This window comes from Psammomys obesus, unplaced genomic scaffold (assembly GCF_907164565.1).
Source record: "Psammomys obesus unplaced genomic scaffold, mPsaObe1.curated_primary_1811, whole genome shotgun sequence".
Classification (NCBI taxonomy): Eukaryota; Metazoa; Chordata; class Mammalia; order Rodentia; family Muridae; genus Psammomys; species Psammomys obesus.
The window spans coordinates 20,343,685-20,364,805 of record NW_026585895.1 but is presented as its reverse complement, the minus strand read 5'-3'; the positions used below and the strand labels follow the sequence as shown (position 1 = coordinate 20,364,805).

At 38.0% G+C, this 21,121-nt stretch overlaps 1 protein-coding gene across 1 annotated transcript; it reads right to left on the bottom strand.

The window, feature by feature from the left end:
* Positions 1-12,312: 12,312 nt before the first annotated feature.
* LOC129671714 (60S ribosomal protein L30-like) lies at positions 12,313-12,658 on the bottom strand. The gene is given in 2 exon segments (XM_055600830.1): positions 12,313-12,556; positions 12,558-12,658. Coding segments are annotated over 2 exon segments (345 nt in total).
* Positions 12,659-21,121: the final 8,463 nt, after the last annotated feature.

Below are 21,121 nucleotides of genomic sequence, written 5' to 3'. Positions count from 1 at the left end.
GAGCCATTGCTAAACACACGGCACACCTTTGATATGGAACTTGGAGGAATCAAGCTAGAACTGATCTAGAAACATTTTCCCTGAGAATTAGGTTTCATGCTATTTGAAAGTTCTATGGAGGCTTCCTGCTGATAAAAGCAATCAATAGCACTACTCAGCTGTAACAGCCACTGTTAACTGCCAACAAACTGTCCCCAGAGTTTGTTTTGGGATTAACCAGCTGGATTTACGATCAACTCAAGAAACAGTACTGTAGACCTAGCCAGATACTTGTGACCATAGAGGTCATAGACCCTAGATAACTTACTGCTGTCATTTTTCCTAAACCAATATAATTTCTAACTGCATTCCAGACATTTACACATAGATCCACGTTAAGTGTAGCTCTTACCCTTCACCAAGAAGCTTCTTTTGTAGGGTATGGAAACTAGGCAGGGCAATGTTGCAAGCCTGTCTGTAATCCCAGCACTCTGGGAGACAGAGGCAGGAGGATCACTGTGAGTTTGAGGCACATCTGGTCTACAAAGTGAGACCAGGACACCCAAGGCTACATAGAGAAACCCTGTATGGAAAGAGAGAGAGAGAGAGAGAGAGAGAGAGAGAGAGAGAGAATGGAAAAAATACAGAGAGCAATCTTTCTTGATACAGGTTCTGACCTTGGATGTGACAGGTCTTCCCTTTTTCCTCAAATCAAGCAAGTGCAAGCTCTTGGAATGCAGAGTCATTACTAATAATCATGCTGCTTTAAATTGTCTCTGTGTTAGTTCTCCACAATGAACACCTCAAATTTAATTTTTCATTAACTTAAGATTTTTTTTTTCCCATTTTAGTCTAATCTTACAAGTACTGTAAGCCTTATGAGAGGAGAAGTTGAGCCTGTTCATTTGGCCACTCTAATCCTTTTTCTCAGTCTTTATTCATTTTGCATAATATATCCTCCATGTCACAGCTAGACTGATATAAAATCAGCATGGATGTCAAATTGGAGACTACTCATGGAGAGTAATTTTTACAAAGAACACATTTAAACGCTAATTTAAATTCCATGGGAATGGTCTTGCTTGTCCAGCAACTGGCTGTAGAACAAGGTTAGGCATCTGTTTTGTAGTTTCACATTTTCTCTTTTGCTTTGGCTTGTTCATTTTGACATTTTTTTGGACACTTCTGTATCAAAGCAATATTAAATAAAAATAATTCACAGACATAATTTCATAAAGCTAAATCACTTCCTTTTCCCAGTCAATTGCCATTGACTAAAACAAGCCTGAAAAGCTGTGTTATGGACTGCTAGATGCTGGCTGCTGTTTCTGACTGCTATCAATGTCCACATTATATTGATACTTCAGGTGTTAAGTACGTAGGAGCCCAACCCACAGAGGCAAGTTAGAAACTAGATTTCTTTAAAAAAAATATGACTTCGCTTCCATTTATTTGAAATGTATCTGTCTCAAAAGTCCAAGTCAAATTAAAGAAAAAAAAAGACTGAAAAAAAGTTTTTAAAGGACAAAAAGAAAAGGTCCATCAAAGCCTCTTCAGTGAACAAATTCTATAACTGGTTTTGTAGCTTAAAAAATAAATGGTCATTTCTCTTATCTTTAATTTTTCCATATTCAGGCAACTCTTTTTGATGGCCTTTTTAAATCTTTTAAAAATGGAAAAAGCTAAAGCCTTTTTAATGACTAACTTCTGCAGAATAGAAGACAGTCAGCTTGGCCCTATGCAAATCCTAAAGTGCTGAGGCATGCAGAGAGGCAGGTAACTAAATCTGTGGGAGAAGGCACTCTATAGAAATAACTTCTGGCTTAGTGGGAAAAAATAACTTACTACTGATCTTGAATACTGCAACTAACTCATTCAAGTTTTAAGAAAAGAAGTTGTGTCTAAGGAACTTGCTTGTACTTAGTCTTGTTTGCAATACTTTCTCGTGTCTTCTATTTAGTTGGGGCAACTTTCCTTCCCCACCCACTTTATTTAGGCCACAATCTTTAATCTTAGACATGGATCATTTATGACACAGCTACTCCAGAAGTTCTTTCTCGGAGCTCTCCACACTCTCTGGGCTCTGGCATTTATTCTCTTTCCAGAGTCCTCCCTCAGATTTAAACTCTCTACAGCTGGCAAAGAGCTCCTCTGAGAGCCTGCATGAGGCAAATAGTCTCCTACTGTGGACCATCAGTCCCACATCCCACATCTGGGATCTAAAGAAGAACATGTTTATATTCATAACAATCTGGTATCCTGAACAGCCAGAAGAAGGAACACAGAATGGGCTTGACTCTATACATGTAATTGGAATAGATGCCTCCACATTCCAGGGCTAATACAAGAGACTAACTAAGGAGCCTAATAGAGCTTCAGAGGTGAAAAGTGAGGATATTGTTTTGTTACAAATTTCTGAGAATTCACATATTATAATATCAAAAAATGGCTTTCTGAAAATTGAGAAAAAAGTTATCAATATGTGTGATTATATTAACGAGAATGGCCCTCATAGACTTGCTTCGAAATGGTTTGGACACTTCTGTATCAAAACAACATAAAATAAAAATAATTTACATAAATTACATAAATAATTCCTTAAAGCTAATTCACATCCCTTATCTAACTAATTACTGGTCTTAGGTCTCCAGCTTGTCATAGACATGCTTCTGACCATGGTTTCTCTTCTCTCTGTAGGCTCTCTGACCTCCTGGTCCCTGTTTTTTCTGGATATGGTCTCCACCCTCATTTCTCTCTGCACTCCCTCTTCTACCTTGTTCCTGCTCTTCAACGACTTCCCCTGTCTAGTCTATTTCTCCTTCTGAGTAAGATTTAAGCATCTTCCCTTGAGTTCCTATTCTTTAGGTAAGGGGAACCCCCAAACCTCTATACACCCCAACACTCCAGCTCATCAAGTCACATCAGCACTGAGCACTTCTTCTTCCCCTGTGGCCTGTCCAGGCAGCACCACCAGGGAGAAGAGATCAGAGAGCAGGCAACAGAGTCCATGTCAGAGACAACCCCCACTCCCCTTAAGGGACACAAATGAAGCCTGAGCTGCCCATTGGCTACATCTGTGTAGGGGGCCTAGGTCCAGTCTATGCATGGTCCTTGGTTGATTCTTCAATCTCTGTAAGACCCTCTGGTCCCTGGTTAGATGACCCTGTCGGTCTTCTTGTGGAGCACCTGGCACCTGCATGTCCTTTTATCCTTCCTCATGCTTTTTGAAAAAGAAAAAGAAAAAAAAATCTCCCTATGCCTCTCCCAATGTTTGGCTGTGAGTCTCAGCTTCTGTTTCAATCCACTGCTGGGTGGAGCCTCTCAGAGGACAGTTATGCTAGGTTCCTGTCTGTGAGCGTAGCAGAAAAACATTAATAGTGTCAGGAATTGGCTCTCTCCCACGGGGTGGGTCTCAGGCTGGGCCAGCATTGGTTGCTCATTCCCTCAATGTCTGCTTTATCTTTGTTGTGCACATCTTGTGGGCCGGGTAAATTTTGCACTAAAGATTTTATTGGTGAGCTGCTGTTCTCCTCCCTCAACTAGGAGTCCTATCTAGTTAAAGGGTGTCCTCTTCAGTATCCATGACCCCTGCTACTATGCGTCTCATCTAGAGCCACACCCATACCCTCCCAGAAGCTTACTCTCTCTTAGGTCTCTAGCTTGTCATAGAGATGTTTCTGATCATGGTTTCTCTTCTCTCTGTAGGCTCTCTGTCTTCCTGGCCCAGATCTTGTTTCCACCCTCATTTCTCTCTGCACTCCTTCTCCTACCTTGTCAGCCACATCCACTGCCTGTTCTATTTCTCCTTCTGAGTGAGATTTAAGTATCTTCCCTTGGGTCCTCCTTGTTACTTTTCTTTTTTGAGTCTGTGAATAGTAGTATGTTTATCCTGTAGTGTATGGCTAAAATCTGCTTATAACTGAGTACATACCTTGTGTGTCTTTCTGGATCTTGGTTACCTCATTTAGGATGATCTTTTCTAGTTCCATCCATTTGCCTGAAAATTTTAAATATTCCTTTGTTCTTAATAGCTGAGTAGTATTCCATTGCATAAATGTACCACATTTGCTTTATCCATTCTTCGGTTGAGGGGAATCTGGGTTGTTTCCAGATTCTAGCTATTACAAATAAAGATGCTATGAATAGTTGAGCAAGTGTTATTATTGTGTGGTGGCATGTCTTTTGGATACATGCCCAAGAGTGGTATTGCTGGGTCTTGAGCTAAAGCTATTACAAATTTTCTGAGAAAGTGCCAGATTGATTTCCAAAATGGTTGTACAAGTTTGCATTCCCACCAGCAATGGAGGAGAGTTCCCTGTTCTCCACATACTCACCAATATATGCTGTCACTTGAGTTATTTATATAAGCCAATCTGACGGGTGTAAGATGAATCTCAGAGTCATTTTGATTTGCATTTTCCTGATGACTAAGGCTGTTGAGCACTTCTTTAAGTGTTACTCTACCATTCTGTAATCTTCTGTTGAGAATTCTCTGTTTAGCTCTGGACCCCATTTTTTAATTGGATTGTTTGCTTTGTTGATATCTAATTTCTTGAGTTCTTTATACATTTTGGATATTGGTCTTTGTTGGATATAGGATTGGTGAAGATATTTTTCCAATGTCCTTTGCCTTACAGAAGCTTTTCAGTTTCAAGAGGTCCCATTTATTGTTGATCTTTAAGATGAGCTGTTGGTGTTCTATTCAGGAAGTTGTCTTCTGTACCAATACGTTCAAGACTCTTTCCCACTTTCTTTTCTAGTAGATTTAGTATATCTGGTTTTATGTTGAAGTCTTAATGTGAATATTGGTAATTATGGAACTTTCTGACAAGTGTAGTACTTGTCCTATAAAACAGTATAGGATGGGTCTAACAGAAATGGTTCAGTAGTTAAGAGCACTGGCTTCTTTCCAAAGGACCTGGGTTTGATTCTGAGCATGCACAGGGCAGCACACAGCCACTTATAACTCTGGTCCTAAAGGATCCAATGCCCTCTTCTGGCCTCCATGGACATTACAAGCCTGTGTTGTACAGACATACATGTAGGCAAAAGATCCATACACATAAAAAAATGAAATTGATTTTAGCTCTGAGTTTAATAATTTCCTGAAGTCTACTCTTCTGGGATGTTTGAGTCTTTTTGTTCTAAAGCTTTAAGGTGTGTTGTTAAGTCACTAGTATGAGGTCTCAATAATTTCTTTATGAAGGCACTTTGTGCTATGAACTTTCCTTCTAGCACTGCCTTCATTTTGTCTTGTAAGTTTGGGTATGCTGTACATACATTTTCGTTAAGTGATAGAAAGTATTTTAAGTTCTTTCTCTATTTATTCCTTGACCCAGAGGTCACTGAGTAGGAAGTTGTTCAATTTCCATAGTTTGTAGACTTTGTGCAGTTTCTATTGTTGTTGAAATCCAAGTTAATACATGGTGGTCTGATAAGATCCAGGGGGTTGTTTCAATTTTCTTGTATATGTTGAGGCTTGCTTTGTGACTGAGTGCATGGTCAATTTTGGAAAAGTTTTGTGAGGTGCTGAGAAAAAGGTATAATTGTTTTGTTTGGGTGTGATATTCTGCAATATCTTTTAGGTCGATTTGAGTCAGTAATTATTCCTCAACCAAAAAAATAGATAATGAAAATGTGGTACATTTATCCAGTGGAGTATTTCTCAGCCATTAAAAATAAGACATGATGAAATTTGCTGGCACATGGATGGAGCTACAAAAAAATCATCCAGCGTGAGGCAACGCAGACCCAGAAAAATAAACATGGTAGGTACACACTTATATGTGTATATTAGTCATGAAGTACAGGATAGCCATGCTATAAAACACAGACCCAAAGAAGCTAAGTAACAAGCAAGGCCCAAGGGATGACACTTAAATCTCACTGAGAAGGAGAAATAGAATAAACATCAGAGGCAGATGGAGGGAAGAGGGCTGGGTGGAGGAGGGGGTGTGGATGGGAATTAAAGCGATGAGGTCCAGGTAGCATGAAAAAAGAGAGAACTGGGAGAAACAGCTGGATTTGGGTAGCATCTCTGGAATGAGCTACAAATTTAGGACAATGGAAGCTCCCAGGATTCTATAAGGATAACCCTAGCTAAGACTCCTAGCAGTGGGGAATATAGAGCCAGGGCTGGCCATCTTCTCTACACAGTCAAGACTGGAAAGTGGATTGGGATACCAACCCAGCCATAAAACCTTAGACCCACAATTTGCCCTGCCTTCAAGGTATGCAGGGGTAAAAAGATGGAACAGGATTTGAGGGAAGGGCCGACCAATGACTGGCACCGCTTGAGACCCATGACACGAGAGGGAGCTCACCCCTACCATTAATGATGTTCTGCTATACTTACAGACAGGAGCTTAGCATAAATGTCATCAGAGAGGCTTCATCCAGCAACTGAAAAAAAATAATAATAAAGCCTGATGCAGAGACCCACAGCCAAACATTAATTGGACCTTGTGGAATCCTGTGGAAGGGGAAGAGGAAGAATTTTGAAGTTGCCATAGGATCAAGAACACCACAAGAAAACCTACAGAACTAACTAATCTTGGTCCATCGGGGCTCACAGAGACTGAAGAATCATGCAACAAACTTAGGTCCTCTACACAAATGTAAAAGGTGTGTAGCTTGGTCTTCATGTGGAACTCCTGTAGCTGGAGCAGGGTCTGTCTCAGACTACAGTGCCTGTCTTTGCATTCCTTTCCCTTAACTATGCTGTCTTGTATAGCCTAAATGAAAGAAGATACACCTCATCTTACTGTAACTTGATATGCCTAACCTGGTTGATATCCATGGGAGGCCTCTTTTCTGAGAAGGAGAGGAGTGGAGGGGGTAGAAGGGAGATGAGAGGGAGGGTCTAGGAGGAGAGGAGGGAAGGGAGGCTTTGACTTAGATTTAAAGTAAATAAATAACATAATCAATAAAAATAATAAAATAACCCCCAAAACAAAACAATATTTACAACTAAAAGTAAATATAAGATAAACACTCAAAATTTGCTCATGAACTATGTAGAGTAAATTGTCACAAAATGTTATAAAATACCTAGTATAATACATACTGTCGCCTTTTAATAGCTTTAAATTTTTGGGGGGAGGAGGCGGAGTATAGAAATCTGCAAGCTCCTCTGAGCACCAGTGTTTAACACTCTCTGCTTGTTGACATCAGAAACAATGCAACCAGCCATTGCCAGCTATTGTCAACATAATTTTCCACTACAACAGACAATACTTTCTCTCTTTAAGAAGCTTTCGTCAAACGTTTTAGAGTCCATGATAAAATAAAAAAATTCTTACAAATTAGTCTAAATTGAATGAGGATCAAAAGGAATAGAATGACATTAGGTCACACACAAATTAACATGAAAACTGGAGGGAGTGGGACATGCATGATGTTTAGCAAGAGGGAGGTAGAAAAGAGAAGGTAATTGCGTGAATGCAAAATAAGTAAATAAAAAAAATTAAAAAAAGAATATATTGAATGTTTTCCCTGTGGTAAAGAGCAAAAACGAGTAGCAGAAAGAAAGGGTTAATAAATAATAATAATAATAATTTCCGCTGTAAAACACTGAGACATAAGTAAGGAGAGGCAAGGGAATCATTCTTGGGCCAGGATACCGCATAAGAAACAGTGCCAAAGACCTTGAGCAGTTTTGCAGTATTATGAAAGTACACTTCATTCTACTGCAAGAAATGGCTAGCTCAACCCACAAGAACTTAACTTACTGGTTTAAAACTTAATGGGAACCCTTATATACTTTTTTGGAGTTATGGTTGTCTAGGCTTGGGTCCATGATGTTAACTGTGACCATACTTTGAATTGCAAGGTTTTTGACAGGCACTGCTTCACTTAAGTTGTCCTTAGCATTTGTAACTGGTTGAGTGACAGGTCCATAGTCAGACTTCACCAACCTGAGTTCATAGGATATATGGCATTAACAGGAACTCAGAATAATGCATATGTTCACTTTAATATCTTAGGATGATTTATACCTGTTAAATTTTTATCACATATAGTTGCTAAAACTGCAACCCACATGCAGTTTTATTCAAAAGTTGGAACAGAGTGACATATGTAAAACTGTTATACTAATGTCCATTCCTTTAACAGGAGCAAACCTTATTTCACAAGGCTTCTGAGAGATGTGTTATTTTGTTTTGTTTTGTTTTGTTTTTCCTAAACCAGATTTCCCTAACTGGTCAGATTAAGCAATAAATAAACAGGAGAAACAGAAATCATGCAATCAGCTGTGAACATAGAGGAGGAGGCTAAGAGTGGCCGAAAGGTAGTAAACAGATCATCTATGGCAAGTTTTCAAATGATCATGCCTGGATGGGGTAGACAATCTAATTCTAAACACAAGAAGAAAAAAAGAAAGAAGAGTAAAGGGCAGTATAATCTACTGATTCTAGTATAGTTTCATTGGGTACACTAGCATAGTGCCAGCAACTTGGGACCTGAGGCAACAGAATTAGCAGAAGCCATGTGCTTGAAACCAACTACCAAGTATGCACAACAAGACCTCCCACAAATCCAAATTTATCAGTCTGTTTTTCATATGTGTAAAAAGATGACCCATCTTTATCTGTAATTAGGTAGATGCTTCATTGAGGATTACCTGTTTCAACTCCTAATATTAAATAGATTGAAAGGAGACCTAGTCAAAATAAATTGGATGTTCTTGGACTTGAGATAATCTCTTTCTCTTGTCTGCATGCCTTCTTAGCCGACCCATGTGATTTATACCTTCATTACAAGTGGATGCTACAAGAGTAGCATCTTTGTTCACAAAACACATCATAAAACTTGAACTCTAAAATGAACATTTGTTGAAAGAATGGGACAGATGGTGAGAACAAATTAATTGCTTCTCAGGTGAGCTGACATCTTAAGGTATTTTTGAAGAAAAATGTGCAATGATTTAAATGTTTTAAATATTCCTCTCAGTGTTATTTTTGGTAATGTTTTACCAGAAAAGGGAAACTTAAAGAAGATTTATTATATACATGATCAACATGTTACAGGAAGAATACAGAGAAAACTGGTCAAAAAATGGGGGAGGGGTTAAAAAGAAAAAGCATTTCATTGAAAAAAAAATAGTTGAACCTTCAGAAGTATGCAGACACCATTGGACTTTAGGTCCATTTAGAACCACAGATCTTCAGTTCAATTTTACTTACTAGTGTATACTTAAATCAGAGTACCCTGCAGAGCCATGTAGTTTATAATGTAAGGGCAATCAAACTTAAAATACCAGTTGGTTAACTTTATTTTTTAAAATGTTGTCTTCTAACTTATGCTACCTCTTCACTCCATAGTGCAGAGTCCAGTGTGTGGCATTCACAAAACTGCTCAGATGAAAATGATCTTTGGCATTTTAAGATTCCAGAAACAAGGAATTGAGCGAATGTCAAATCCTTCCCTTTTTTCTCTAATTTACCATGCCAAACATTCTGGTCTCTGATAGTTTACTTTCCTTGTGTCCTTCCCACCTCTTTCACTTTTACTTTATCTGGTACAATTAATATAATGATTGACAGTAAATGCTAGAGAGTAAACTCTGGGGCCTAGGAATAGAACCTGAAACTCTACCACAATCTTATAAACTGGGTAAGATGATCAATACTCATTTAGAAAGGCAAATGGGATGGACATCAGAAGAGGGAGGGAACAGGACAAGAGCCTACCACAGAGAGTCTCTGAAAGACTCTACCCAGCAGGGTATTAAAGCAGAGGCTGAGACTCATAGCCAAACTTTGGGCAGAGTGCAGGGAATCTTATGAAAGAAGGAGGAAATAAAAAGACTTAGTGGGGACAGGAGCTCCACAAGAAGAGCAACAGAACCAAAAAGTCTGGGCACAGGGGTCTTTTCTGAGACTGATATTCCAACCCAGGTCCATGCATGGAGATAACCTAGAACCCCTGCACAGATGCAGCCCATGGCAGCTCAGTCTCCAAGTGGGTTCCTGAGTAATGGGAACAGGGACTGTCTCTGACATGAACTCAGTGGCTGGCTCATTGATCACCCCCCCCTGAGGGGGGGGCAGCCTTACCAGGCCACAGAGGAAGACAATGCAGCCAGTCCTGATAAGACCTGATAGACTAGAGTCAGATGGAAGGACAGAAGGACCTCCTCTATCAGTGGACTAGGGGAGGGGCATGGCTGGAGAAGAGGAAGGGAGGGTAGGATTGGGAGGGGATGTGGAAGGGGGCTACAGCTGGCATACAAAGTAAATAAACTGTAATTAATAAAAAATAAATAATTTTTTAAAAATTTTAAGGATGCATAAAAAATCCCACAATACTGTGTTTCTTAAATGATTTGTTCCATTTAGAATATCACTGACCATTTCTAGCTTCCAAGAAAAACAATGGTGCACATATTGTGCCAAGCGTCAGAGTGATCCCAGTGTTCCTCTCCTCCATTGCTTTCACTCTTTCCTGAATCTGGTACCTATCAATAGCAGAAATTTTGACTTTGAAACACTTGATAACTCTTCATGCTTTTGAGGAACTAGATCATTGTTCTTCTAGCTCTGTGATCATTCCCAACCATACTCAGTCACTCAGTTTTTACTAGTCTAAATTCAGACCTTAAAGAATTTTCCTGTCCTCCCCAACAAGCCATTCAAGTCCCTTTTCAACATATCCAAACTTGCTTCTATGTTATTTGAAGTAATTTGTGCATTGACAAGGATTCAGGTTAATGATACATTACTATACTAAATACTTTGTAAAGCTTAATTTATTAAGATAAAGGACCATTTGGGCTCACACTTTGGAAAGGATGCATTGCTTTGGGCTTGTAGTGATGCTGCAAGACAGATCTCATGGCAGAACAGTACTGCTCTCAATTCATGGCCAGAAGACAAAAGACAGGTGAGGGGGATGAGGCTTTACAGCTTCTACACGGTATACCTTTCCCCTACACACCTCTCACTGGATCCCTCCTCTTAAAGGCTCCATCAGTTCCCAATACTGCCACTCTGTGATCAAGCCCTTAATAAATGGGTCTCTGGAGATCCTCTGAGATCCAACCTATTGCATTAGAAAAGTGTGTGCTGGTTTTCATTGATGTTATTATTGTCAGATGGTACTTCTTTCAAGAAGAGGGGCTGAGCTGAGCTGAGTATGTAATAATCTCAGCTCATAGTTCATGCACTGAATGGCTTTTTTGTTTTTCTTTGTAAAATGCCCAACTGATACATTGGATCATTAATTAGAATAATAATTGATTTTCCCAGGTTTTGAAAAGCTACAATATGCTACATTATTTAGCTATATTATTTCAATGAATCCAAAAAAGTAAATTAGTTAGAAGTAAGTAAATATTTTGAACTAAGGAGGATTCAAGAATTATCCAAATGTGTCTGTATTTATTAACATTTATTGCATGCATAACCAACATTTAAAGGGAAATTCTTTTCATTATAAGCCAGGTCCTTCGGATCATAATTACTTTTTGACTTTTGGATCCTTTTAAGAGAATAATCCGAATGTTCAGTTTAAAAAGGGACATGAAAACATGATAATAAAGAAGTTGGAAAGCAGTAAGCTAAACTGTTAAAAAAAATAAAGTATATAATCCATGAAGAGGCCTTTATCAAAGTCAGAGAAACCACTCAAGGATTACATTAAGTAATAAGGTTAAGAAGAATAAAGGTTTGAAAAAATTCACTATCTTCTAATAACTGTAAGTACATGAGTTTCTAAAATGCCATACATAATATCCATGAAATTATGTTGCATAATGTAATGACATGTTCTGCTACCATTAACACATTATAGCTATGTCATTTGGAAGGCTAATTTTTTGTGTGTAAAACCACTTAACTACATAAAATTGAAAATGATGATTATTGTAACTACTTTCACTTTTCATCTTGAGAAGTTCAGGATTACATCCTTTGTATGCAGCTATTTTATGGCACTGTGTATTTTTAAGGAGTGGTCAGAGAGTGTTCTGTGTAATTGTCTTTAAATTCCCAAACACATAAATCACCAGATCTTTTCACATATCATCACTATGAGAAGTCAAGATAAATCATTTCACACATTTATGATGTAAAATAGGATTTGTATAAAATTTCAAAAGAAAACTGCACATTACAAGACAAAGCTGAAGAATACAGTATTGTTTATAGTATATATCATATGTATATATATGTATATATATATGAGATGTATATGTATATATATACATATATATTATTCATCCATCCACTTTAGTCATCCAGTATAATTAAGCCTAGCTTTCTTAGAGGCATCTATTATTTTATTTTTTTAAAGGAGCTCTGGAAAGTTTTATTAAAAGAAAAATTTCCTGGTTTACTTTTCACCAGTCTGTTCTGGCATGCTTCTAATAATATCAAAATCACCTGGGTCAATGATAGCCAGTGTGCATATTCTGTAGTATTTTCCACATGCTGTGCCCAATTCAATACTATTGCCACTGTAGTGATGGACACCAGTTTTAGCCAACATGGCATAGTATTCTATTTCAGGCTTCCTCAGAGCTGTGCAGTTGGTGGCAAGGATAACCAGTTTCACTTTGCCTTGTCTGATCACTTTCAGTCTGTTTGTATCACACCACATGCTTTCCACTTCTCATAACAACTTGGAGCCTAGAGTTGATCGACTCCGGAGAGTTTTTCATCTTTTTTGTGGCCACCATCTTCTTGCCTTAGGTGCAGGACAATCTCCAACCTATCATATAGGGAGGATATAAGACAGGATTATGATCCGGAGAGTCAAACACCAACTAGGGGAGTTCCCTGAGCCACTCAATCCTCTGCCAGGCAGAGGTCACTCACCAAGATCAGCCATCTACCCTTTAAAACATTTCTTTTCTGCCTGGATTCTCTTCCTCTGTGGCCTGGCAAGGCCGAATGCTGGGGGGAGGGAGGTGATCAAAGAGCAGGATCCAGGCAGTCCTGGTGAGACTTGATAAGCTAGGGGCAGATGGCAGGGAAGGAGAACTCCCCCTTTCCGTTGAACAGGAAAAGGGGATAGAGGGAATAAGGGAGGGAGGAACCAGGAGGAGATCTGGGAATGGGCTCCAACTAGAATACAAAGTGATTAAATTGTAAAAAATAAAAAAAAATAAAAAAATGTTTATGCTCATATATATTTTAAATCACTTACTGAGTGAATTTATTTGATAGAATAAAAATATACAGATTTTTATTATTTTTATTTAATCTATATACTTATTATTTATTTCTTTTGAGACAAGTTTTCCCTATGTGGTCCTTCCTGTTTTGAAACTCACTTTGTAGACCAGACTGGCCTTCAACACAGAGCTTCTTCTGCCTCTGCTTCTTGAATGCTTAGATCAAAGGCATGTGTCAGCACTGCCCAGGACCATCAGGTTCTTTTCATTGAGACACTCTTAACCATGCATGGCAAAAAAGAAGGGAAGGAACTAATTGTTTTTGGACCAGACAGAGTTTCATAAGCAAATGGTCTAAATCTATACAGAATACAGTATTGTCTTCTCTGTGGTTAGGTATGACAACAGTAAGACTCAGAGAGATGACATCCAACTTCATATCAGAACCACTAGGTTATAAAGCTGGTTTCTCTATCACTATGTAGCATGGCCTCAGTTAACTTTACACGAGCATTTACTAGGCATCGGACGTGACTCTAGATACTGGCAATTAAAAATATGCTTAAGATATTATCTATGTTCTTAATGATACTGTCACATTGTGACACTTGAGATTGTCTTAGAAATCTTGCTTCAGTATAGAAACTGCTACTGGGACAACAATATGTCATAGAGAGTAAGGAAAGAAAAGTGTTGCATACGTGATTTTGCAGCTATGTTTGCTTGCCCACAACCTACATAAGGTCAATCATTTGACATTACGTCATGGGTAGTGGAGGTCCTGATGAGCTCCAAATGTGATGAGGAGCTTTTGCAGTGCATGCATGGCTGATGGAGAAGGACAGTTCATTTTCTTCAGGGTAGCCAATGGTGTACTACCATACTTTATTCTACATGCATATCAGCCATGTGCAGAAAAGCAGGATGACTTGGACTGAGGTGCGGAGAATGGATGGAGGGAGGAAGGGAAGGAGGAGTAGAGAAGGATGGAAGGAGGGAAGGGGGAAGGGAGAGGAGCAGGGACAGAGACTGGATAGAGACTTGAAAAGAGACAGGGAAAGATGTGGTATCATGATGCAGTTGGGAGAAAGATGCTGGAAGTGTGTGAGGAGTTGAAGTGGTGTGTGTGTGGTGGATATGATCTAAATGCATTGTAAAAATAAATGTATGGAATTACCAAAGGATACAAAATTAAAAAGAAAATAAATTCTAGTCTTAAAAAAAAAAATCTAATTTTATGTTGCCTTTAACGATAGGCAGTGGTCAATTATAAGGTTGTAGAAATGAAATTCATAAGAAAGGAGCATAACCATGACTCAGTTGCATAAATAACACTCTAAACTCTCTTATTTTATCATATTTAAGTCTCAGTCAGCAAGACTTCATATGTCTTTTGTGCTATACTTCTTTCAAATACAAAATTTTTTGATGGTGCATATATTTAAGATGTGAAATTATTCCAGATGGCTGGGTGCACTTGCTGTTATGTTCAAGGTTACTTTATTTATTTGTTAAAATACTAACTACCTTGTAAATCTTTAAGCCTTGTTTCCAATGCCTTCTTTTCCTAGATTTATTCTTTGGAGTCATCTTTCTCTATTCATCTCTCTTGCCATTTCATTCATATTTTCTTGTGTTTGGGGCTACATCTAGCCCCTTTCTCTCTCTTTTTTTTTCTTTCATTATTTATTTTCTCTCTTTTAAAAATTCTTCCTGATTTTATTTTTGCATTCAAAAAGTTGGCAACATGTCCCAATTATTATCAGCTGCAAATTTAATTAACATGCTGTTTATTTTTTCATCCAGATAATTAATAAAGTTGTTAGAGAAAACTTGGATTCACACCAAGCACCCCACCAGACAGCTCCCCCAAGTCGGATGCTCTGCTGTTTATAATTACCTTTCTCTTATGGTCCTTAAGCAAATTTTCAGTGCTCATTCCAGAGCCAATTTAAATTAATTTGGAGGGAACTGCTTTAAGAAACACACCAACTGTTTCACAGTCCCTCCTTAGAGCTTGGATTCTGTAAAATATGTATACTTTATTATTCATGCCAAAGTGGTATTAGTGAAATTGAACATTTAAGCATGAAGAGAACAGAGTCGGGAAGCTCTCAATGAGAGAGCATGGTCTCAATAAACACTGAGGACAAAGCTCTAATTGCATTATCTATGAGTTAAATGGGAACATGAAAGAGGATTCACATTTCACCTTTTGTGCCACCTACTTCCCATTTCACTTAACTTAATGAAATTAGCTTATTTCAACTTTTATTAATCATGCTGGCATATGTTAGAGGGTCATATATTAAAAATTATGAAATTTTTTGCCAAAAATTAAAGAATAATTTCAGAATAGTTTTAAATGTATATCAGTTTGAATTTTTTTGCAAGCGTATATTTTACCACAAATTCAAAACTCATAATTTTGTATTATGAGAAATGTATTAAATTTGTATAGACTTGTGCTTCATGTTATTTTAATAATTATATTATTATTGAAGTTATTACTATATTTGAATCCAGAGCAAGAAAATTTTTTAGCTGTAGTTAATACAAAATAATAAGTATTTGAATCCCTTATTTTATTGGTTATAAGATGATGTTATAAAATGTTTGCTATCCATACTGACCAAGTAGTATTATCCATATATCTACTTTCTTTAAATCAAAATTTCATAGATCTATCTCTCTTAGAGATTTAAAATTATTTACTTTATGAGCATGTTCAATGAAGCAGCCATTCACAAGTATAGCCTTTATGGATTAAATAATTGACTTAGATTTTTTTCCCGGAAGCCAAAAAGTTATCAGAAAAAGAAGATAGCAATGTAAAGGAACAGCATTAATATAATTAATTAGACTAGTAGAGCACATCGAATTGAGAATTTGTGGAATTATAGACTGTCTGCTCAATTACTGGTAATAGGCAAATATGCCAGTGATTATTTGTCCAAGTTGCATTCAAGTTTATTAATAACTGAAACATTCCAGGAACTCTAAAACCAGGCCCTCTAAAAGTTATTAAAGCAAGGAATTTCTTCTAATTCCTACATATGGTGAAGATGTTCTAATTAAGGTTTTGTCAAAACTGACTAAGTACCGATGATGGCTATGAAAGTATTTATAATAGTCTAAAATGTTCCTGGAGAAAGGGGCAAGCGATGTACTGACAAAGGTATAACCATATTCTCCTGAAAAACACAGCTCTGTGTATGATTGAGTCAATTAGAGCAGTAGCTCTTCTATCATGAGAAATTCTGAGCCACAGCATGATTAGGAAGAAATGCTGAAGAGCGAGCAGGTAAACATGGAGTCAGGTAAATGAAGTAATAAAGGCCCTTGTAAAAAATTAAAACATGCCGTGTAGAGTTCACCTTATTCAGAAAAATCTTCTCTCTTAAAAAACAGTGTGATCCAATGGGACTCAGTACCCATGCCTGTAGAATTGGAGGCCAGCCTCATCTACAAAGAGAGTCCAGGAGAGCCAAAGTTACTCAGAGAAACACTGTCTCAAAAAAAAAAAAAAAAGAAAGAAAGAAAGAAAGAAAGAAAGAAAGAAAGAAAGAAAGAAAGAAAGAAAGAAAGAGAAGAAAGAAAGAAAGAAAGAAAGAAAGAAAGAAAGAAAGATTAAATTAGTGTGATCAAATTCTACCACATATTCTGTAGAATCTAGCATATACAGCCGATTTTCAATGCATTTAAAAACTCTTACTGCCCAAGAAGGTCATATCTTGAAGTCTGGCCAATTACCGAGAGTATAGGAAAAGTACCCAACTTTGACTAAGGGAAGTACAATTTGTTAAAAAAAAAAAAAAAAAAAATTTGCTGTTCAAATGTCACTTAATCCATTGAAACAGACTGTCTCACTGTTCAGATAATTTTCAAATTATTATTTTAAATACTATTTTCTAACAATTTATTAGAGTTAATCTACATGCAAAGTATCTCTAAGTTACATGAATATATATGATAGATATACACTGTGATATTCAATAAACTATATAATGAATTATGTTATATAATAAAAATTACAGTATAAAATTACTATAAAGTAAATAAAAATAAGACTTACCAGAAAATGAAATAAAATTAAAATCCTCTTATTCTAGAGTTAGATATTATATCAAAATCACCAATCAAAAAAGTAAGGGTGATTTTTAGAAAGACTAAGATAAAATAAAATTTATAAGCTTTGTAGGAATTGATAAATAAAACATAAATGTGTGTAATCTTTTATTTTCTCTACTGTAAAGCCAACAGATGAGTTTTGTGGCTATTAAATTCAGAAATGGAATAGAAAGCCTGCTTTTCTGTATTGTGGAGGAACATATCAAAATAGTAAGTGAATGCCTTCTAACTGGGTTAAGAAGAAATGAGCTGATAGAAAAGCTAACTTTTAACTTCATGACAGTTTGTACTTTAAAGTAAAATATACAAAATGAAGCATACAGGGGCCTCATGTACAGTGAGACAAAGCAAGCAGAGCTACCAGAGACAATGGCTCCTTCTGAGATATTCCAGAGTCCACACAGCCCTGCCTCATGATACTAATAAATATTGGTAACGAGGAGGGTCAACTTCAGCATATAAATTCTCCTTTATATATAGCATAAAAAAAGCGAAGCTTCATAAAGTATATATGTGCCTAGAGACAGCATGTATACATAAAGAGTATACATAGGGGTTATAGAAGATTATATAGACTGTATGCATGGAATATACAGAATACAGTATTTACAGATGTACAAGAATCAAAAATTGCTGTCAATATTTTTGTTATATGGAATATTCTTTTAAAATATAAACTTCCTCTTTTCTTAAAATTTTCATTATTTACACTTTATTCACTTTGTATCCCCCTGTAGCTTCCTCCTTCCTCCCCTCCCAATCCCACTCTCCCTTTCCCTTCTATACACATGTCCCTCCCCAAGTCCACTGTTAGTCCTCTCCTGCCTTCTGATCCTAGTCTATCAGGTCTCATCAGGAGTGGCTGCATTGTCTTCCTTTGTGGCCTTGTACTGCTGCTCCCCCCTCAGGGGGAGGTGATCAAAGAGCAAGCCAATAAGTTCATGTCTGAAGCAGTCCCTGTTCCCATTACTATGGAACCCACTTGGACACTGAACTGCCATGGGCTACATTTGTGCAGGGGTGCTAGGTTATCTCCATGAATAGCCCTTGATTGGAGTATCAGTCTCAGAAAAGACCCCTGTGCCCAGATTTTTTGGTTCTGTTGCTCTCCTTGTGGAGCTCCTGTACTCTCCAAGTCTTAGTATTTCCCACTTCTTTCATACGATTCCCTGTACTCTGCCCAAAGGTTGGCCATAAATCTCAGCCTCTGCTTTGATACCCTGCAGGGTAGAGCCTTTCAGAGGCCCCCTGTGGTAGGCTCCTGTCCTGTTCCCTGTTTTCTCCCTCTTCCGATGTCCATCCTCTTTGCCTTCCTGAATGGAGATTTCACCTTACACCCATCAGAATAACTAAGATCAAAAACTCAAGTGACATCATATTCTGGAGAGGTTGTGGAGAAAGAGGAACCCTCCTCCACTGCTGGTGGGAATGTAAACTTGTAGAACCACTCGAAATCAATCTGGTGCTTTCTCAGACAATTAGGAATAGCGCTTCCTCAAGATCCAGCTATATCACTGCTAGGCATATATCCAAAAGATGCTTAAGTACACAAGGACATTTGCTCAACATTGTTTGTAGCAGCTTTATTTTTAATAGCCAGAATCTGGAAACAACCCAGATACCACTAAACTGAGGAATGGATACAGAAATTGCCATACATCTACACAATGGAGTATTATTCAGCAGCAACAACAACAACAACAAAAAAAAAACAAACAAGGAAATCATGAAATTTGCAGGTAAATGGTGGGAACTGGAAAAGATATTCCTGAGTGAGATATCCCAGAAATCCCAGAAGCAGAAAGACACACAGGGTATATACTCACTCATAAGTGGATATTAGACATATAATATAGAATAAACCTACTAAAATCTGTATACCTAAAGAAACTAATCAAGAAGGAGGACTCTGGCTAAGATGCTCAGTCCACATAAACTTCCTCTTTAGTAGTAGCTTAGAGAATATGCATACACAAACATACAAGCATGCATGTTCATGCACAAACACAGACACACACATACACACACAGAGAGAGACTTTTCTTAAAAACTCTCTCTTTCCTTAGGCAGCTCTGTGTACCCACAACCAAGAAGATAAGGAAATTTATAAGGTAACTGTGCTGCATTTTAATTATACATCTTTGTGACTTAAGCATTGGGAACTAATACTCCTGTTAATAAAATTGACTAGAACTTAAAGAACAGTGGGAGCTTTCCCCCTCCAGAATTCCTGTTCATATTTGTATATCAGCCTGAATAATAAGAAAAAGGGAAACATAATTTACTGTAGGACTCTAAGATGGTGGCACACAGTGCACACAGTATCTGAGAACCAAGTGCGCAGAGACTATGGATCAAGTGTGTAGCCAGGCTGCCTGTCCCTGTTTCCTGGATGAAGGAAGGCTTCAGGGAGCTACTTACACACAGTCCAAGACCCCTGAGAATGACTCTTGGTCCAAGAGATTAAAGCTCCTTCTGCCTACCTGAACATAACCACCAATACTAGGGATAGTTTCAGCCTCCAGACCAGGGACAAGGTCGCCAGCCTCACTCTTGTGGTTCTATGTGGTTTACCTGTGCGGATCAGCCAGACAATAGAAGCATACAAAATCTGATTCCAAGATCCGTGCCCACGGAATCTTAGTATGGAATGAATCTGAGTTATCTACCCAGAGACCAGGAACTGTAAGCGAGCAACTGCCAGAGCTGTTGACTTCAAAACTCCAGCATCTATTTGTTTCCCCAGAGAGGAGGAGATCCCAGCAATCAGACACAGCCACAGATTTCCCAGCTGAACCTTCCACCCAGGGATAATTCCAGATTCCACAGACACACAGATACAGGCTATAGTTCAGGGCTCTACCAGCTGCCCTGAGCAGACCCTCTGAACCTCAGGTTCACAAAAGGTAAACACCCTAATCTTCCCACCTATATACCAAACCAGGACACAACCAGAAGAGAAAAGCTGCAAGCATGTCTCAGAGTTCCAGCCCAGAACACACAACACAAGCAAGGTTTCTCCTCCACGCCTGAAAAATCCCAGCTGGTTTCAGGAATAACCATCCAACACCAGGGACAAACAAATGGCTAAAGACCAGTATAAGAATGAAAACACACACACACACACACACACACACACACACACACACACTCGACAAACAAAACAGGACAATATGGCTCTGCCAGAACCCACAACAAACACTAGATATCAATCATAATGTAGCTGAAACACACACACACACACACATACACACACACAAAATGACTTTAAATCTATGCTTACAGAGACATTAGAGGATGTTAAAGATGAAACAAATAAATCCCTCAAAGAAATGCAGGAAAATACAGTCAAACAGAAACCTTCAAGGACATACAGGAAAATACAAACAGGTGAATGAAGTGAAAGAAATGGTCCCAGACCTGAAAAGGAAATAGAGTCAACAAACAAACAAAACACAAACCAGAAAATCCTGGAGATGGAAAACTTATGAGAGAACAAGAGCTACAGAGGTAAGCATCACCAACAGAATTCAAGAGATGGAGGGAAGGTCTCAGGCACGGAGGATGCAACTGAAGAAACTGATACAGCTGTGCTTCTCCAGCACCATCGGCCTGCATAATGCCGTGCTTCCCGCCATGATGACTGTTAAAGTTATTTTTATAAAACTGTGTTTGTTTCTCAGTTTCTCTCTTAACTCAGCTATCATACAAATAATTGAGTTTCTATTCTATTTGTTTAATAATAAGTTTCACAGCACAAGTACTGAGTAGTTATTAGTCTATTCTTAACTCTATAAACCAGCCTGCTTTCCTCCTAGCATACATCACAGAGATATTTGCACTTTGTAGCTTTCTTGGCTGAGCTCTCTCTTCTGGTCCTCTCTGGATATCTGC